Below are 19953 nucleotides of genomic sequence, written 5' to 3' on the forward strand. Positions count from 1 at the left end.
GTAAAGTAAGACTGAGCAATTCCAAATTGGGTTGCGCAGCTGGGGGCTATAGTACATCACCAGCTTCTGGAGGTATTGGGGTGCCGTTCTGACACCTGTGGCACTGAGGGGGACCCCAGCGATGCTCTTTTGTGCTGATATGGGAATGCAGCCATCAGGCTGAGCACCTTCCTCTTTCCCATTTAGACTGAGGCTGTTACCACACTGATAACCACACACTCCTGCTATCTAGTGTCACGGGACACAAAAACAGCAGAAGGCTCCATCTAGCTCCATGTCCTGATTCCAACATTTAGCAGGTATTTATGGATAGAGTATGACAGTGAGGGTTAGTACCAAGTCATCTGTCCCCTCATATACCCTCTTTGCTTAATGTGTTTATTCTGAGTATCTTTTCAAGTTGTTTTTTTAAATCTTTAAATCAAGGGAAATTGTGGTTATATATGCAGAGGTATGATTTGATGGCCTAAAAAAAAAAAAGTTACAGTTTAAGGAAAGAACAAACTCAGGGAAGAAGCTGGTATCACTGTGCAAGGTTAGAGGGAAACAGGATGAAGAGGATCTTTTTTTTTTTTTTTAACTTTTTGTCTTTGGGTAATTCCTTCTGTGCAAGCTTGAAGGTTGGACCTCAAGTTCAGGACTCATTAATATGCCACGCACAGAGGCTGAATGCAGCAGGGGTTGGCACATGTCGACTTCTGTATTTGAGGCACTGATGGTTCAATTCCCAGCATCGCTTGCTGGCTCCAGGATCATAATCAAGGACGCAGTGAGTCTCTGTGCTGGGTGAGCAGCGCTCTTCCCCATGTCATTAAACCAGGAAGGGCTTTGGCAGTATTCCACTATAGACAATTCTCAGTGGCTACTTAGAAGAGAGTTGGAAGCCATATGGCTTCCACAGTGGAACCACGGGCAGAGAGGGCAAATGTAGCAGAGACAGAGAGACAGCAGAGAGAAGGGCAGTGGTTAAAGCTTTCAGTATCCTTGCCTCCATTTCCCCCATTGTCCTGCCAGTTCATCGTAACTTTCTGTTCATTAAAAAGCTTGTATTATGCATTAAATAAATAAAACAAAACACATTTCTGTAAATGCTGCTAGGGTTTGTGGCCGTTATTCCATTGAAACCTACTGATGAATTAGAGATCTTTCAAGAAGCAGCAATGGTTATAAATTTTGTGTTCATAAGGGCATGCAGTCCTTCCCATGGACCAAGAACATTCTGCTGTGTGACTTATCCCTGTAGTCAAGGTGAATTGCTGAGACCATCAGGTGAGTTAGCACATGCTTTACGCCCATGAGCTGAGAAGGTAACAGCCATATCTGTGTCAACAGGCATTTCTAAAACCATTGAGGCTATTTGAGAAGTTTAATCTCCACTAGTTTAGAATGACTGGTTTCAGAAGTGTTCATTGCTCATGCTTGGGATGAATTTTTTGAAATGTTCCAGCTATCTGCTGGAAGTAGGCAAAGAAAAAAAGTGAGATTTTGATTATTTTTTTTCTGTCTCCCAGTGCTTCAGTAGCCAAATTCCAGCAGAGAATGTTCTTCCACAGTGGGGAGAACAGGAGCACCTGGGAACTAGGGTCTTTGGACTGCTAGACCAACAGTTGATGTGTTTAAAGTAAAAATGCAATATATAGTTTCTGGAGAAAAAAGAGTGGGAGCTGATGTTGGCAGCTGGGCTATGGAGCTAGCTATGGGCCAGAGTTGTGTTCCCTTCTTGTACAGAGCAGGTCAGGGAAAGCAGCCAGTGTCGGGCTGTGACTAGCAGATGTGCATGTCTGTACATACACACACACGCAGAAACACATGCACCACGATGAGAGACAGGCAGTACAGAGGTGGTGGGATTAGCACCCAAAGCTTGGAGTGAGATCAAGTACCAGGAGTGTGCTGGGCAGTATAGTCTTTCCTTTCTAATACAGACAGGAGGCAGATCAGAGGAAACAAGAGATCTCTGGGGAGAAGTGAAAAGAAATACCATGATGCTAATGTTAAGAAATCATACTGTTGTCCTGTAGAAGCAGTCTGTAGAAAGCCTGCCTGTGGAGCTGGGGAATAAGCCTGCACATGTGTGTGCAATTTCCCCGTCTCATGTGTTTGTATATGTGCACACAAATATACATGTGTTGCTGGTTTTTGCATACATAACTGCAGTGGAAATCACTAAAGAGTTCAGATCACAACAACATGTTGAGTCTACTGAGGTTCATTCATGTAACTGCCCTACAATCCTTAAAATAAATCCCTGGCAGATACATTGTGATTCTGCAATTTTGTTAAAACTCCACAGCTATAGCTGTAAAACAGTTTCAACTGTGAGCTAGATTTGAAACACATCCATCCTAAATGATTTAATAACAACGATTCCTCTTTATATGCAATTTCCTAGAATTTGTTTGCCATTTCCACCACTCTTACAACTCATCACTTGTATTTAAATTAAGCGCAAGATTGTTCACTCTGTTGAGAAGCAAGTCATTGCATCAGCCCCCTCCATGATCTGATGTCCTCTTCCTCCCAGTCTGTTGCTTAAATGCTCTGTCTAGGACACCCCTTATCCTGAAAGGGACCTTTACTTTTGGTTTCTCTTCACGCAGATGAAGGTGGAGCATGTCTCTGTCTCTCACATGCCTCCCTGCTGAGCAGACAGCACACATAACCAGGTTCCACCTTCCCTTTAGCTCCTTTCTCTGGTCACTCGTTAGATACACAACACACACAACACGCCAGACATATCCCCACCTCCGCATTTAAGACACTCATAGAGGACAGGTGGTTATTGGGAACCAGTGGCTGGCAAAAACAGTTGTCTTTTTCCATAGTGAAATCCCACAGATCTGCCCTTTATCCATCATGACATGGATATTGTTTATATTGCAAATGAAGGTTGTCACTAAATGTGGGTGGGTTGGCCCAGGCTTGCTAGCAGAGTTTTGAAGAGCAATGAAGTCAGGGCAACTCAGGTTTGCTGCTTCAGACACAGCCGATGGAAATTCCAGAATGGATCTCCATCTGCTAACTCAAGATACTGCATTTTAACTTAAGTTAGTAACTTTCAGCTATGAAAACACATATTTTGGGTTTTTTTTTCCCACCCAGTGCAACAAGAGGGCTGTTAGAAGACTTCTATACTAAGTATATTCTATACTAAGACTATAGAAGACTTCTATACCTAGTATATTCTATACTAAGACTATGAGCAGGAAGGGAGAGCATGTGGAGAGGAGCTGTTGGACTTCATCTGTATAGCAAGGAGGGCATGAGATATGCTTGGTGGTTTTTACACTGTACTGTAAAATTCATAAGAATGTGAGACCAGAGTTCAGGTTGGTATTGAACCCTTAACAGTTGGGTTTTTTTCATTTCCTACCAATTTGGGCATTTAGTTGGTTGAGGGACTTGTTTAGGTTTTTTGGAAGTTTGGTTTTGAATTTATCCTACTGAAAACGTTCAGGGAGAGAGATTCAAAACTATTGAGAGGAAGATGACCAAGATGCCTGAAGCGGCTATGAAAGTATCACCTTTATGGTGTGGTGCAGGTCAGAGGTATGTCTGGGAATATGCAAAGATTCTGAAATGAGAGCGAGCTGAGAGACCGAGCCACGCTGCTCGCTGAAGGGCAGAGCCACATACAAATGGCTGGCAAGGAGCCCTTTCCTTTCTGAAGGTCAACGGCGTGCATACACATTTCAGTGAATTTTCTTTATAAGTGGGTCAGCATTTACTCAGCAAATGATTAGAGCAGATGGTGTAATTTAGAATCTATGACAAAACTTTTAATAGATCAGGGCTAACATGATGACAAGGAGCTCTGTGCCATTCTTTGTTCCTGATTTCTGCTTTGCCTTGGGGTAAAAATCATGCCTGGGATTGGATTTTCTAGTCTGCACATTCCGTCTGAGCAACTTGAACCACTTGTTTGAACATCCTGTAAGAGGGATCCCCACGTTTCTCTCTTCCTGTATCCTTATTGTTATTGTTTTTAAATACAACAATTAACTGAGGGTTCCAGGAAGGTACCAAGCAGGTAAACATGGTCCTTTGGAGGAGCAGAGCTTCTGAAGGAAAAAGCCACAGTTTGAAGAAAGTAACAAAGGCTGCATTTGTGTATTTTGCTCCACGGAGCTGAAAATATCTAGTAAATTGATCCCGTGGGAGTAATAAATACACATTACTTTATCTTGTACTTCATGTCCTATACCCCTGAGCCTTGATAGAACAACACCACTTAATAGACTTAAAAAAAGAGTAATTACAGTCATTGGTTGTGTGATATTTCAGCCCTTCCAGCCCTGCCTGACCTTCTAATTTAGCTCACCGTGTCTAACTAATGCATTTATATTCATCTTTTATGAAGCATGTGTAGTACAAAATTGACTTTGCAGCCTTTAGCAAGCTGTCTTACCAGGTTTAGGATCTGGTTAGTACAGCTTACTGTATAGCATATGTACATTTACAGCAGAATCTTGCATGCATATGGTTCTGATCACCTATTACTTTTTATCCTTTTGGAAATAAAATAAAAAATATTTATTCCATTTCATCATCCCCTCCCCTTTTTAAAGCTTTTATTCATTGCGGCATTATTTACAGCTAAACATGCAGGCAGAAAGATGCAAGCATTTTTAAAATGATTACCACTAATGTTTCTACTTGTCAGAAGTGCTTAAATTTTCCTGCACTTCATCTAAAAACTTAGCACTTTTACCTTTTAAGAATTACAAATTTCTAAGATCTTACCAAGCTGATTTACAAACATAGCTGACAGTTTATGATGAATGATGTTGCAAAACGTACAAGATGTTTCTCTGTCATTTCTGTGCATGTATATATTAAGAAGAAGATTAAGGAGAGAGAGAACCCCCCTCTGAAAGAAACCCTTGAGTTAGAGAACACACGCACAAATTTCTCTCCTGCGTTTCCTCATAACTTCCTGCTCACTTCACTCATCCAGCAGAGCACAATTGTTCTCTGTGCATTTTCTCCCACCATATGGTATCCTCATTACCATACACTAAGGGTCCATATGGGGAACTTGTGAAGTGAACTGTATTCATTTTAACTGCCAGATGAGCAGCCTTTTGCTTTGCAAGCTTAGCTTAAGTCATCTGCTGTCTTTATGTTGTTATGGCAACACGGCACCAATAAAAAATTCTAATCTACTGTAAGTGTCTGGGATCACAGTATTTTAAATGCTTGCCGTAACTGTCCTCAGTGAAGATGCTTGTTCTTTCGGTGGGACAAAGGGTTATTGTCAGCTCCAGCAGGTGGCAGTAAAGAAATTGTTTCTTTTTTTTTTATCTTTATTTTTTTTTAAAAAAAAATTATTATTTTCCTTTTTCCCTATCTTCCCTCGCCTCCAAAAGTCATAGCTTTACACAACATGGTCAGTCCTCTACATTTTCTGGGAGTTCTGATGCTGAGGGTGGAAATGCAGGTGATGCTTTTAAGTTGCAACTCAAATGCTAAAGGTAGTAATGTGTGAAACTATGGTGGCAGCTCATGCACTTTATTGACAGAGATCCAGGCTCAAGTCCCACTTCCCCAGGATTCAGAACCCTCCGTAGCTACACAGCTAGTTTGGTTTTGAGGCTAGGTTTTAGCTACATTTCCAAACTCCTGAATCAAACACAAAGCTAATTAAGAATATCTTATCGTAATGGAAGTAGGCAGCAGCATCCTTAAATATAAATCATTTTCACCTCTGCAGGCCACATGATACGTTGCATCTCTGTCTCTCTGTCTGTATTGAAAGTGAGTGTTTGTAGTCTCAGTTCATCAGTTCACATTAGCCTCATGCTGAATATTTAAACACAGAACAATTTGAACACACCATGAAGAGAGACAGTGACTGCACTTTCACTTGGAACAGCAAGAGCTCATCTAATAATAATTTAGTAAATCAGCCATTTAGTGGCTCAGTTGTACACTGTATTGTGCCAAATAATATTCAGTTCAACTGTATGCTGGTGAAATTGAAATCCAGACTCCAGTCACATGGCACTTTTTTGCTCAATGGAGAGATGAAATGGAAAATCACCCTCCCAACAGACTGTTTGAATGTAGTGATTTATCAAAAATATAGCAGACTGACAGTATAAACAGCATTTGGTTGTATGTGGTACAATCTATTCTAATTAGGCTTTTATTATTGTGGTTTCTTCTGCACCGATTATTTGATATTTCAGGATTTGCATTTGCATCTTCAGTTTGGTTTATGTATGGGCAGAGAGCAGATAGGCGTAGTTACTGCGGAGCTACAGCCCTTGAAGGCCCAGTCCTGTGGGAAGTGTGGTGAGACCTTTCTGGCCGTATTTTGAGCCCTGGCTTGCAGGGAACACCATTCCCTTAGGAGCAATGGGGAAACGCAGCTGCTGCTTTTCCTTCTCGTGAAGCGCCATGTATGTTACTTCATATCGTGAAAGCAGTATCAGATCAATTTCTTTTCCCTGTTCAAGGCTATCAGGATTTGTAGGGAGTGGTAAGGTCTTCTATTAGACTAACTGATATAACTGGAAAAAAGCAGAGAAGCTTTTGGACACCCGAGCCTTGCCTCCTGCATGCTGACTGCACCTTTTCTTGCCTGTTATCAGTGGGTCCAATAAAAGATATTACCTCACCCTACAAAACTTGCCTTGGTTGTAACCGTAGACCATTGTGACTTAAGCCAAACAGCTACACTTTAAGGCCTGTCTCTGATGAAGATGGGGGAGAGAGAATATTTTCCTAGAAAGTATGTTGTGAAGTTTAATTTGTTCCCATTAAAGTGGTGCTTTGAGATCTTTGAATGCAGGGCATTGCAAAAGTGTGAAGTAATGTCTATAATCTCACCTACGGTTTCCATTTCTAGCCCAGTTTTAGGTGTTATGCAGGGGTTTACGTGGTGATGTAAAATATGATTGCTGTGTATTTCGCACAACACAGTCCAATTGAGTAGCAGAAAAAGCATCCTCCTAACCATCATGATGCCATTTAGCAGAGAGTGCTGGAAGCAATAGGATGCCTGTTGTCGTAATTCTTCTAAGAAATACAGAGCTTCACAATCTATACCCAACTGCTGACACTAGAAAACTCAAACATTTTGGTAAAATGAATCAAGCAGTAATGTTTCTTTTATGAGATCTCCTCACAGGAAAGGAAGGTTTGGCACCATTTGGAGATCAGGCTCAGTGATCCATCATAGCAAAGTCAGCTGTCCTGGCGCGTCTCATAGGTCACTCGATCGAACCAGTGGCTCTTACAACTGTATTATTGCTTATGGAACAGTAATTGAGGCACCATGGTTAAAAATTACCTGGTCTAATAGGCAGTGAACAATTTGCACTCAATACAATTATAAGCCAAATCATTCATTTCATAACACTTGGACTAATTTATTTGTTGACCTTTTAATATCCATAGCTCTTCAGTAGTATTAACTGCAACTCTGACAAAATCTCTTGTTCATTTTACTTTCATTGATTTTTTTTTTCCATTGAGGCAATAACAGTTGTTTGAGTACAACCTTTTCTTTCTGTTGTAAAAGTCAATCATGTAACTTATGTTGATATAACTCAACTGGACTTAAATGTCCTCTAAGTACAATAGCATGCAATCTTATGCTACTTGTATAAACACGGATATGCATTTTGGATTTATTTTAAAGAATCTCTTGGAATATATTTGTGGCTATAGATGACAAATGATATGCTTGCTGAGTGGAGAATGAAAACAAAACACAGAAGCATTTTTTTAAAGCAGTGCCACATATGTGTAACACATATTTTGTTCATATATTATGGGAGATCTAAGAGACAGAAATTTTGGAATTTGACTCTGTTAAATTTTGTTCTTTAGAATGACCTAAGCGTCTTTAGTAATAATGCTATATTTATAATTTCATCTGGACATAGCATCTTGTCTGGAACTCCTAACATTTTACAGAATAGAGGTGGTTAATTTTTCCAGAGATGATCTTCTGACAAGTGAAATGTGTGTAAAAGTATTTTTTAATCAATAGGAAATAATACTAATATTTTAATAATATGAATTGCCTTTTTTTTCAGCTTTAAACTAGTGAGAGCTAAGAGTTTTTTTATAATCAAAAAAGTTACTGAAATATTGATACATTTTGAAAAATCAGTGGCGAGTTTTGAAGCACTTCCATAAAATCTGTTGGCGAGTGACAGTGGTGATCTCTTCACTCACCACTGGAAGAGGAGCCCTGGATTGTGTAAAGTGGTGCCCCTGCTTTTACACTGTGAAGGTGTACACAGAAGGGTAGTGTTATCTCGGTGAAATGTTGGATAAATTTAGTTTATTAATTACATGGTTATTCAACATCTACACCTGCTTTGGATAACTTCAGCTGAATTTTTAAGGCTGTAAATTAAAAATAATAATATCAGGAATAAAATATCTTGTGTTTCTGATAAAGCTGAAAATATTTTAGAATATATTCTAGGAGGCATTTCATTGGAGTAGTCTTTCTGAGCCAAAGCCTCTTTGTACAATAAAATACTGTAAGTCCTTTGAACACATAGTTATAAAATACAGTTGTTACACATTTGGCATTTTATGCTTCCCTAGAAATTACCACTTGGTATCTACATCTAATCTATGGTCTGTCTTTTCATTTCAATTGGGTCTGAAGTGGTCCTTCGTTGTAATGAGAATGCCCCTTTCAAGAGACTTCTTTTAATTATACCGATGATAAAATGTAAGTGAAAGTAGTCATTTGTAGGGGTTATGACTGAGCAGTGTTTTAACTGTAATACTAAAACCTACCAACGTTATTCCAGTCTCTATTTCAACGTTTTTATGCACTCACTCTCCGCAGCACGGAGTGGAATATCAGTGTAGGTCAGAATTTTAATGTGTCTTATTTTTCAGTTTTCCTCCTGCTATTAAAAGTAACATGAACTCTCAATTTCTAACTACTAACGTTTCCTACCTTAAGCGTACAATCCAGAAAAGTGTGAGTTTCACAAATCTTACTGATATGCTGGAGGTTTTTTTGTTTGTTTTGGTTTGTTGAGGTTTTTTCCCCTTCATTAGAAGAAAATGTGGATGGGTCTTTAATTGCATATAGGTGAACACTTGGTTTTTACAGAACATAGCTAGGTTGGCGTATTTAGATATTTATATCGATAAATGCATTAATAAAAACCAACTCTGAAAATTAAATGGACAAACCACGTATGTACAATTTACATTTTAATTGCTAGATGGCTCTGCTGATTTAACTCAGCAAACATTCTTGCTTTGTAATACCAAACATAGTTATATATCTCTATAGATTTAAATGAAGCCAAGTGAATTATGCCACCCAATAACTTCTAGATTTGACCTAATGGGAAAACAATTTAAAAGTGATACAAATTGACCTGTGTTTAGAAAGTCTTTGTGTATATAAATTATAAAAAATAGGTATCAGCCTGTCTATTTGCCAAGTAAAATGTTTTTCACTCATACAGATACATTGTGCCACACACAAAATCACAAGCCACATTTAGTCTTTTTTTAATCCCCAGCATTCCAGGGTTTTTTTCTAATGGGCACAATAATATGATCTATAAAATAGAGCTTCTAAACCAGCCTGTGCAGTATCTTTGAATGACAGTCTCAGAATTTAGTGTCTCTGCTCATTTTTCCAAATTCTTTTTAAGTTTACTTAAGTCCAGACCCTTCAAATAATTCAAAACATTCTTCTCCTTCCATAAGGGGACTTTGACAATTTTCCAAAAATATATGGGTATAAAATGGTCATGACAAGACTTTGAGTAATAACTCTTTTATTTTCTTCTTTTCTCTTGCAACTTTCATCTGCAGCTGTTTTCAAAAATAGGAATGTTAATACTATGAAGAGCAGAGGAAGAATTATCAGAAAATCTTACATGTGCAAAACAAAACAAAACAAAAAAACACCAAAAACCCCAAACCTAAAAAGCTCATTAATCTCAATAATGAACATCTGCTTCACAGTATTGTAGATCCTGGTACAAATAGTTTGGGGTAAATTTTCAAAAAGAAATATCTGAGGTTCCTATCTGTGATTGCTTTCTACACGTGTCTGAGTATTTTGCCCGGGGACTGAAGGTATCTGTGGCACATGAGGAAACTTTATAGTGCAAAATGTGCTTTTAGGTCATTGTGTCAAACCTTTGAGGTCAGATCGAAGAATAGAATGTTTGTTCATATGTTCATGGATAAATCAGGAATAATCTTTTTGTTGTCTAGATAGACAGGAATAGTGTGAATCATTGGAAAGTGGTGCAGAGGAACTGCCTTTACATGCTACGATAAATACTGCAGCCTTTGGTACAGCATGGAAAATGTGTTTCCTTTTGTGATCTCGCTATGTTTCAAAGTGAGGGGATCTGTCCTTAGATCCTCAGGGGGATCTTGCAGGAGAACCTGTGGGAAATGCTGTAGGAGATGCCAGAGAATTACCATAGTGTTGATTTCTTAATGACAGTGTTAGTAAGTCCCAAATATGACTGACATCTACCAGCTACCAGGTAATGTGTTGTAGGATGTGGATAGATATAAAAGTACTATATAGTAATATCTACCAGCCCTGCGCTGCATTCACAGAAGGTAGATCGGCCTCATGAGTAAAAATTTGACAGTTTTGAAGGTTCTTGCAGGTATCTGTAAGTGCCTTTTTCTGGTAAACTTAGAGGTCTAGGGCGAGGCATACCGTAAATGCACTTGGGAGGATCAAAGTTCTACAGCTATCAGAGGGACGTAGATGTGAGTCATGCGTTCATGGTTGGATAAAGTCCACAAAAGAGGTGATTTAAGCACTGGCAGAGTGATTTTAGTTCTGCGTATCTCCTCTCACACACCCCACTCTTCTCCCTTTGACTTAGAGACCTAACGTTAGCAGAGAACCCCAGAGCTTTTAGCAACAAAACTCTCCAAATTACTTGCCAGATGCTTCAGTTGATGATAATATGGTGGGAGCATCCAGACTCTAAAATGTCAGTTTATTCAAAGTTATTCCAATGCAACTATATTAATGCCAGTTTATTCCAGGCTACTGTGTATCTAGATGAAGTACACATCTGTGCTAGCTACTAATTCTGTTGCCATTGTTATGTGCCCATCATTTATGGAAATGAAGACCAGCAGAATGAGTTGTGCGGATTAAAAAAGGAGGCTGATACCTTTTTTTAGTATCTAAGAATACCCCGTTAGCAGAAGGATAATAGGGGTAAGATGGGAGACTTGCAAGGACAGACTTACAGATGATCATCATAATTTTGTTCCTTCTTTTGTCAGCAGAGTTTGCAACAGAGACTGTTTGAATAGGCTGTGTTTTCCCTATTGCGACGCATTTATCACCTTTGTGGTTAAGAGGTGTTTTAATCATCGATTCTCAATGTTTATGGCTAGATGCCTGCTCGCATTTGCACTTCAGTGTTTGTTCTTTCTGCTGCCTCATATAGGCTTTCTATATTTTATTTATAAGGTTGGCTCATTGTGGAGCAGGTGGTAAGGTCATGCATGACTGTTTTTAGTGCTGTAGATTTAGGCTGTGATTTTCAGTTTGGGTGGAGGCTGATGAGACTACAATGGCTTGGAAAAGCTAAGGTTCCAGCTCCCACTGTAGACTTATTTTCTGGAAGTTGCCACTGAAATTCAGTGGCAGGAATTCAGTGCACTTCCATCTTATAGGCAGCGGTAAGCAGAAGGGTTTTTTTTACCCCTCAAGTGAAGTATGTTCTCTTTCTCTCTCATTTTGCCTTCCTGTCTTTCTAATGTCTATATGGTGTTTACTTCTTCAGTACGATTCAATTATAATATATGGAAACAATTCAGTTGTTTGTTTGCTAGAGAAGTTTTCATCTTTGTGTGAGTACAAATACCTTTTTAGTGAAATGGCCCTGTTATTTTATACTTCCCATTAGGCTGGCATAGTTCCCTCAGTTTTACAGTAAATGGAGGATCTTTACATTTTGAATGGCTTTTATGAGTCTTTATAAAACTATAATTGCTGAAAATGATACAATAATGCAGTGCTCAGTGTAGATGTGGAGAGAAGGGAGGTTCTGGACAGGCTGAAACTCTTGTATATCAAGCTAGATGACTGGCATTTTAGATCTGTGGCATCCTTCTAAATGGCTCTCTACCAACATGCTGGTTTTCCCATTGCACTTGAAAGAGGTGTTCACAATTTTATCTTTATCTATTAAAATATAATGCATAGACAAATTTCATGTGTATGTTTAAAACTTAGTTCTAACACATATCTTTAACTAGCACATATATAGTTTCACCCATTGAAAATCAGAAGAAAAGTTTGAGCACAAATTATTGTAATTTTGACTTGAAATTTCAGAATGTGACCTTTGCATGGTGAAGAAGGGAACTGGAGTCTGATGTTCAGCGTTTTGACTCTGCAGAGAAGTGTTCTTGCAAGTAGCCATGAGAGTAGGAAGTTAGAAGGCAGAGCCAGGAGGTCAGACATAAGAGTCAAGGAAGTATGAATGACATCATCATCCCTAAGTACCCTCTCAGAAGATGAATGAGCTCTCTCTTGTATTACAATGCTAAAGAGCATTAGAAGGTGATATGATATCTAGACAACACATAAGATAAATGCCTCAGAGTATGCTAGAACAGCTTATCCCCACACCCTCCATAAGTACATAAATCCTTTGGTGGTCTCAATAATACAATATGTGGCTGATGAGTATTATGTATTGTGGTCAGCTTCTTCTTGACAAAATTCATTTAGATTTAAGAAATACCTTGAACATTATCTAATTTAATTACTTAAGCCGAATAAGAGTTACTCTAGATACCCTTTAGCTGACTAGACTCACAGCTCTTTTGGGAGAGAGAGTGGATATTTTTTCACTAGTTGGTGAATGAAAAGTAAGGAGTTGTCAACAGAAAAAATATCCCATCTTTTTTAAAGCTGGAACAAAACGATTTTGTCATGATAAAACTTGAAATGCAAGTTTCATTATTTTAATGAGTGCCTTCTGAAGGAAGTGCATGCCACAAACAAAACGTGCAAAGTTGCTGTAATGTCGGTTCAAGGTACGTTCTGTCAGAAGTGGATTCAGTCTGAATTTCAGTCTTTGTGCTTCAAAACCACAGTCATTCAGCTATGATTTATATAATCTTTCCTACAATAATCTTGGAATGTGCAAAGCTGCAGCAGACATCACTACCCAACCTCCTCTTTTGCTTATGTAAACACCCCTTAGTATTTTCAGGAAGAAAATTTGATTAAAATACTTAACTGCATTCCTGTTTCAAAAATGTAAAAAGTAAAAATCACTCGGTATAAGATCAGCTTCTTTTTGGGCAAAAAATGGACTCTGGATCTGTGGTGTGTAGCTGCATGGAGGGCAGATTTCTGATGCATGGTATTTAATCACTAATCTTTCCTCTTTTCAATATTTGCTCAATTGTTATTTTTGTAGAACTAAAATGATGCTCATTTGAAATAAAATGCAAGACAAGAAGACCCTCCCTTTAGCTCTAACTACATGCTGCAAAGTCCTTTATTCTAAACCAAAAGCTGTCAGACTTTTAGCCTTAATAGAAGAGTGGATCTTTCTTGACAAATGCCCCCATAAATTAGATATTAGCTTTAGTCAAACTCTGTCTCTCTCAGGAAATATTTCCACTTGCATATTCAATTGGAAGGACCTTACATGATGCCCACTTACTGCTATGAAAATCTAGGCTTCTGAGATGAAGCCAAAAAAATTTCTGTGAACAAAAGAATATCTGGAATAACAGACCGTGAGCTTATGCAGGGATTTCTTTTTATAGAATGTGAGTTTCACTCACTTTTTGATATGTCTGTCTGCTGCTCTGTCCACCTATCTATCTGTTTATCTATCACCATTGCAGTGGTAACATGCAGTATCAATTGCATTTTAAAAGATATAGATCTTTTATATTAGCTGTCCTTTTTTATAATACCTTTTACAAATTTAATCAATGCATTTTAATATACAATATAGTTTAAGTGCAATATACAATAAATATTCGGGCTTCATCTTAAACATGCTCTAGCCTTTAAATTGTTAAAACTGCAGTGCCCTTTCAATCTACTTACATAATGTCATAAAATATACATTTCAAGGTAAATGAAGTCAGCTACTTCAATTTAGTCCCTCAAACTGGTAGTAAATGAGAGGTTAACACTATGGTGCCAAACCCATTATTGAGTAAATTTAGCACCTTGGACAGCTCTGTAAAATCTTTATTGCTTTCCTGACCTGCTCGTCATGTTCTGTCTATGTGTTCAGTGGCTCTCAGCTCTGATTGAAAGGCAATATATTAGATCCCGAACACAAACATGCTCGGGGGCTGCTTCACTGTGAGCGTAATGACATGGAGGTGAGAACAATTTTCTGGTCACTGCAATCCAAGCACCTTGCAAGGTCTGTTGCTCTAACTTATAGAGGACTTTTGGGGCTCCTTTGTATGTCGAGTTCTAACAGTAGCTTCTATGGTAATTTAAGTAGAGCTGTGAAGGGTTTAAGATGGATTCAGAAAATAAGAAGTTAATATCTTGAGAATGTCTCTAGTAGCATTTTATTTGTATTTTTAAACCTAGTTTGTGTCTATAAGAACTACCGTCAGCTCTGGAATAGAAGATACTACTATTTGACACAGGAGTTTTTGTGCAACATCTACTTTGTGTGATCTGAAAATGTCATAAAAAAGAAATACTTTTATTGTGTGAAAATATTGTTAGAGAAAGTATGAAACTCAAATTTACAGACTCTGAAAATGTTGAAAAAAATATAACCATTGACTGGCTGGGAAAATTGAATGCTACTTGTCAAGCATATTTCAATAAACCACCATGGCAATTAGTTTTATTTACATGCAATATGATATGGCATCAAAGAACTTCCAGTGTTTAAGAAATGCAATATATTTGATATTAGGTAGAGCGGCTGTAAGATTCCATGTAATTACCTTATTTTTTAGCATGGTCTTCAATCTCTTTTTAGATGCATTCTAAGGTTTTTAGCTCAGCATTACATAAATAACTATGATTAGTCAGGTAGAGCAGAAGTGACTATTTAAACTTTCTTTTTTTTTTTTTTTTTTTTTTTAGTAATTTGGCATAATGACAGCTTAGGTTAACAATATTCCAAAGCAGTTTGTGGGCTCTCTATCACATTCTAATTTTCCGTTAGTGAAATATATAGTGCAAACACTTTCTACTGAAGTGAAATAAATCCTAGTTTGCAAAGTCAAACACCTGTGCAGTAATTTTCCACCTAAAATCATGGATTGAAAAAGGTAACATTTTTCAGTAACATCTCTATTCTTCTCTAGTTTGTCCCTTCAGTATGAGGCAAAAAAGGGCAACTTAGTGTTTGGATGATTCTGGTAAAGCAACAAGGATTGATTGTACCTGGAATTTGTTTGTACTCTGTCTGTCCATGATTGTACTGGTAACTGTTGTGGTCAAGGTACACAAAAAGATCCCAAAACAACAACCACAACAGAAAGAAAAAGAAAAAGAAAAGAAAAGAAAACAAAACAAAAAACAAACACACCAGAAAAAGGCTGTAGCAACTTAACTCCTCAGGATCTGTTTCAAATGCAGTGACTTAAAAATCCATCAATTATATATTACATCTCACTTCTTATGTGGAAAATAATTTCAGCGTGTGTTCTGAGAGAGGGGTGTGTGCAGCTGAAGGTAAGCCTAAATGTTTACTGGGAGTACAAAAATCCTCCATCTCATTTTTGAATTTAGGACATTATATATGTCATAAGTAGTTACTGCAGTATGACAACTATTTTATCTTATATTATAGAGAATTTAAAATTGAAAAAAATGCTAATATGCATCTAAAAGCTTGTCATTTGAAGAGTTGTTCAAGGATTTTTGAAGAGGTTATGGTGACAGCAAAATGAATGCAATTATATCTCTATTTTCTGATCAAAGTCTACAGTATATGAAAATTGAGCATTACTGTTTCTTTTTGGTATAAAATATGGCTATTGTGTAAAATATTTTAAGTTAAAAAGTTTAACTTTGTAGAAAACTGTAAAATCCTTAGAATTGGTACTATTTTTGTAAGCTACCTGCAGAAATATGCCATGGTGAATAGGATCGTGTTAGTATATTAGAGCAATACTTAGGGATTGGGAATTACAAAAATACATTGTTTTTCTCAAAGGACAGTCTCGACTGGTTTTGTTCAGGCAATTGGGAATCTCCTAGATGTTTTGAAATAATAATAATAATAAAAAATTCTTCTGGGTTAATTCTGTAATGCATTTTTACATTTTCTATCAGGACTGCTCATAGGGATTTTTTCCAGACTGTAAAATGTAAGAACACAGGAAAGTCTGTTATTACTTGAATGCCAGTTTAAAATGCTCCAAGAAATATTAAGTGAAAAGGAACAACTAGAAAAATGGAGAAAAATAAAAATGCCCAAAGTAGAGAACTAAATCCCAGACTGTTTTAAATTATGCTGTCCTTGCAGGGAATTTTTCCAGGAATCACGGCACCGTACTGGGCCATTCTCTCATACCACATGTGTTTTCCTCTTGTGCATCATTTTATGTACATGGATCCTACCCTGACCCATCGTATCAGGATACAAATTGAAGAAGTTGAAAGGTTGTGTTACCAGTAGCATAGGACTGATTGGATATCTTTTGAATGTGGCCTGCTGGGTAAGGTCACAATTCCTGCAGTATGCAATTAAGAATAAAATAAACACATTGAAGGGATTCATAACATGCTCTGAATGACATTGATTGCAGTAATCTAGTAAATGACCTCAGGATTGTATTCTGCAATAAACTGATGAGTGTTTTATAGTGCAGATGGTAGAGACAATTGAGTGATGTATTTTATTTTGCAGCACCAATGATTCTCACCTTTTGACTTGATTAAGCGTGTGTGTGAATAGGATGAACTAGTGATTTAACACCATTCAGTGGTTGCTGAGAGTTGTTACAATTAAGGAGTACCTGGTGGGAGGGAAAGAAAAAAATCCACAAAACACAGTGCAACTCATAGAAGAGTATGAAAGATTCTAATATTTGTTTTCCCCCACAAGGAGTGTACTGAACTCAGAGGAATGCATCTGTTTTTATATTGACAGGAAGTAATACTTAAGAGGGCTGCTGATTTAGTAGAAGCACTCTATGGTATGCCACATAATAACCAGGTAAATGCATTCTACTTCAGCAATTCTTAAACATGGCTATTTCTTAGATGTATAGATAGATCAGAGGCTAAAGGTATGTGATACTACAATGTGAGACAAGAATAAATATAGAGGGCAATGTCATATCTGGAGTGGAGTTTAGTTTGCTTGTTTTCTTTTTTAAAGGGTGTGAATTTAGTGCTTGCAAAAGCAGTGTGTTATTAACCCTGGAGGCATTTGCCCACTTTGACCAGATACTATATAATACGGGCAATGATATGCGTTATGTCTTGCCACCTGGGATTTTTCAATCTTACCCTAAAGACAGCTTTACGGTGGAGTAAGTCTAGGCTCTAGCCCCTTTCTGCCAGTTGGTCTTGTTACACAGAAGCCTGGCTGCTGGGACTGAAACTTCCAACAACTCTCTTACCACCGATGCCAGGATTTATCACGAAGGCAGCAGATCTTATGGGAATTAGCTATCAGTCAGCCAACTGGTTGGGAAAGAAAAGCATCTAGCGTTTGCCTTTGGACAGGGAAACATTTCATTTTAGTGTGTAAGGAAAGGTTTGTCAGAGTCACATTGGTAACTTTTACTCTTTTTTTCCCTTCTTATCCTCCAGGAAATAATCCTGAAAAGAGCAGCAGACATCGCAGAAGCACTCTACAGTGTCCCCCGCAATCACAACCAGCTCCCCGCCCTTGCTAACACGTCAGTCCATGCAGGAATGATGGGAGTGAATTCTTTTAGTGGTCAACTAGCTGTCAATGTTTCCGAAGCCTCACAAGCCACCAACCAGGGTCAGGAGAAGACTCATCTTCCTCTCTCTATGAACCTTTTCTGATAAGAGTCAGGGACATGTGCAGAGTAGTGGAGGAGGGATGGTTCAGAACTGAAGGCTAGGAGCACACCCAGGCAGGCACCATCCCGTGTGCAGGCACAGCTTTTGAGTGACACAATGCTGAGATGGGCCTTTCTTTAGTGACTTTTGCCCCAAATCAGGAAAAGCACTTCTGCGTACATCTAAATAGCTTTTCCTTCTGCTCAGAGTAACACTTGTATCTGTGTTTAAATCCCACTAATTTTAAAAGGATTTCTATCGACTTTAGTGTGTACTTAGAGTTAAGTACTTGCTTATATATTTTCCTGAGCATGGATGATCTCTGAGTCTGGGCTGATGTAGCTTTTCTTTATAACACAAAAGTATCCCTTGAATGTTTCTCTGCTTGGTTTGGTTTTGCAAGAGACATAATATAGGCACTGATTTTTTTTTCCCCCGAGTTTGAGATTTTTCTAGATTTTGAAACTAGCAAAAAATAGAAATATTTACAAAGACATTTTCAGAGCTTATTTAATTTTTAGAATAAAGTGGGTTTCACTTTATGTAAAAGCAATATTGTTTTAATTCCTACAGTTAAGAATAATTCTAAAAAATGTGAAGAACATTTTTGTAAGAACCCTTTGCATTTTCCCCTCTCCTTTGCTCTGGTCTATTTATTAGCCAACTTAAAAATTCACTTTAATGTGAAAGTATTAGAATAAGGCTGCTTTCTAGAAAGGCAGACAAAATTATTTTGCATTACATTAAAAAAATAGAAGTGATTTGTAGATTAAAATATTTTATGGATCTGCTGTGTGGTAGGAAGAAAAGTTGGCATTTTTTTCTTCTAGGAGTGAAGATGCATTTTGTATTTCTGTGCTTCTAGAAACAAATCTTCCTTTTTTCATGTTTGCATGTTAATTTTCCCCAAAGTATTTTCCACAATTAGGCAGAGATTAAAATTTTAACTTGGTGCCAAATTTGATAGTCATTTTCTACCAACATGATGACCAGACCAGGGCAAAAAGACTGAGGATATCCCACTACTTTGAGAAATACACCCTACATTTTCTAAAGTGTGCAGTGAGCATCTCATTTGAGATGCATTAAATGAGAGCGACATCAGAAGAGGGTTAACGTATCCGAAGTTGGTATGTACTCCTCACTTTGAAAATGTAGGTCATGTTTAACTCTATTTCCTACAAACACCTCTACTAGAGGGAGTGTTCCTGTAATACCCAAGCCTTTGCTTGAGGGTGGGGGTTGCCTGAGGAGCTTTGAAGGCTGTAGGCTCCCTCCTCCCCCTTTGAGCTCCCAGCAGCGAAGGTTCACCATTCTAAGAAAGATGGGAACAGACTTTTTAGTAGAGTCTGTAGCAACAAGACAAAGGGTAATGTTTTTAAACTAAAAGAGAGGTAGATTTAGATTAGATGAGGAAGAAATTCTTTACTGTGAGGGTGGCGAGACACTGGCACAGGTTTCCCAGAGCAGCTGTGGATGCCCCATCCCTGGAGATGCTCCAGGCTTGGAGCAGCCTAGTCTAGTGGAAGGTGTCCCTGCCCATGGCAGGGAGTTTGGAACTAGATGATGTTCCAACCCAAACCATTGCATGAGTCTGATTCTATAAAATTGAGTTACTCAGTGGTAGTGGTGGTCAGCCCTGGCACTCCCCACGCACACCACGGCTGGACTAGGCTGCTGGCTTGGTAGCCCAGAGTTACTTGCTTGTAGCTGTTTGTGTAAGAAACTGTCATCGGGCTAATACCAATTTCTAAATATGTTCCCTCCCCACAAAAGGTTTTACTCGCAACTCAAGCAGCGTGTCGCCTCATGGCTATGTGCCAAGCACCACCCCTCAGCAGACAAATTATAATTCTGTCACAACAAGCATGAATGGCTATGGGAATGCTGGAATGTCGAATTTAGGCGGTTCTCCAACCTTCCTGAATGGATCTGCTGCCAATTCTCCCTATGCCAGTGAGTATCAT

At 38.2% G+C, this 19953-nt stretch overlaps 1 protein-coding gene across 9 annotated transcripts in view; it reads left to right on the forward strand.

Annotated features, from left to right (window-relative positions):
- EBF1 (EBF transcription factor 1) overlaps positions 1 to 19953 on the forward strand; it is a 283136-nt gene that overhangs the window by 250573 nt on the left and 12610 nt on the right. For all 9 annotated transcript variants that reach the window (XM_056348364.1, XM_056348365.1, XM_056348366.1 and 6 more), the window contains exons 12-14: positions 17100 to 17165; positions 17768 to 17945; positions 19763 to 19942. In XM_056348364.1, the coding sequence (XP_056204339.1) occupies positions 17100 to 17165; positions 17768 to 17945; positions 19763 to 19942 (424 nt within the window). The remainder of the gene's footprint in view (positions 1 to 17099; positions 17166 to 17767; positions 17946 to 19762; positions 19943 to 19953) is intronic.

Source organism: Falco biarmicus, chromosome 8, assembly GCF_023638135.1.
Source record: "Falco biarmicus isolate bFalBia1 chromosome 8, bFalBia1.pri, whole genome shotgun sequence".
Lineage (NCBI taxonomy): Eukaryota > Metazoa > Chordata > Aves > Falconiformes > Falconidae > Falco > Falco biarmicus.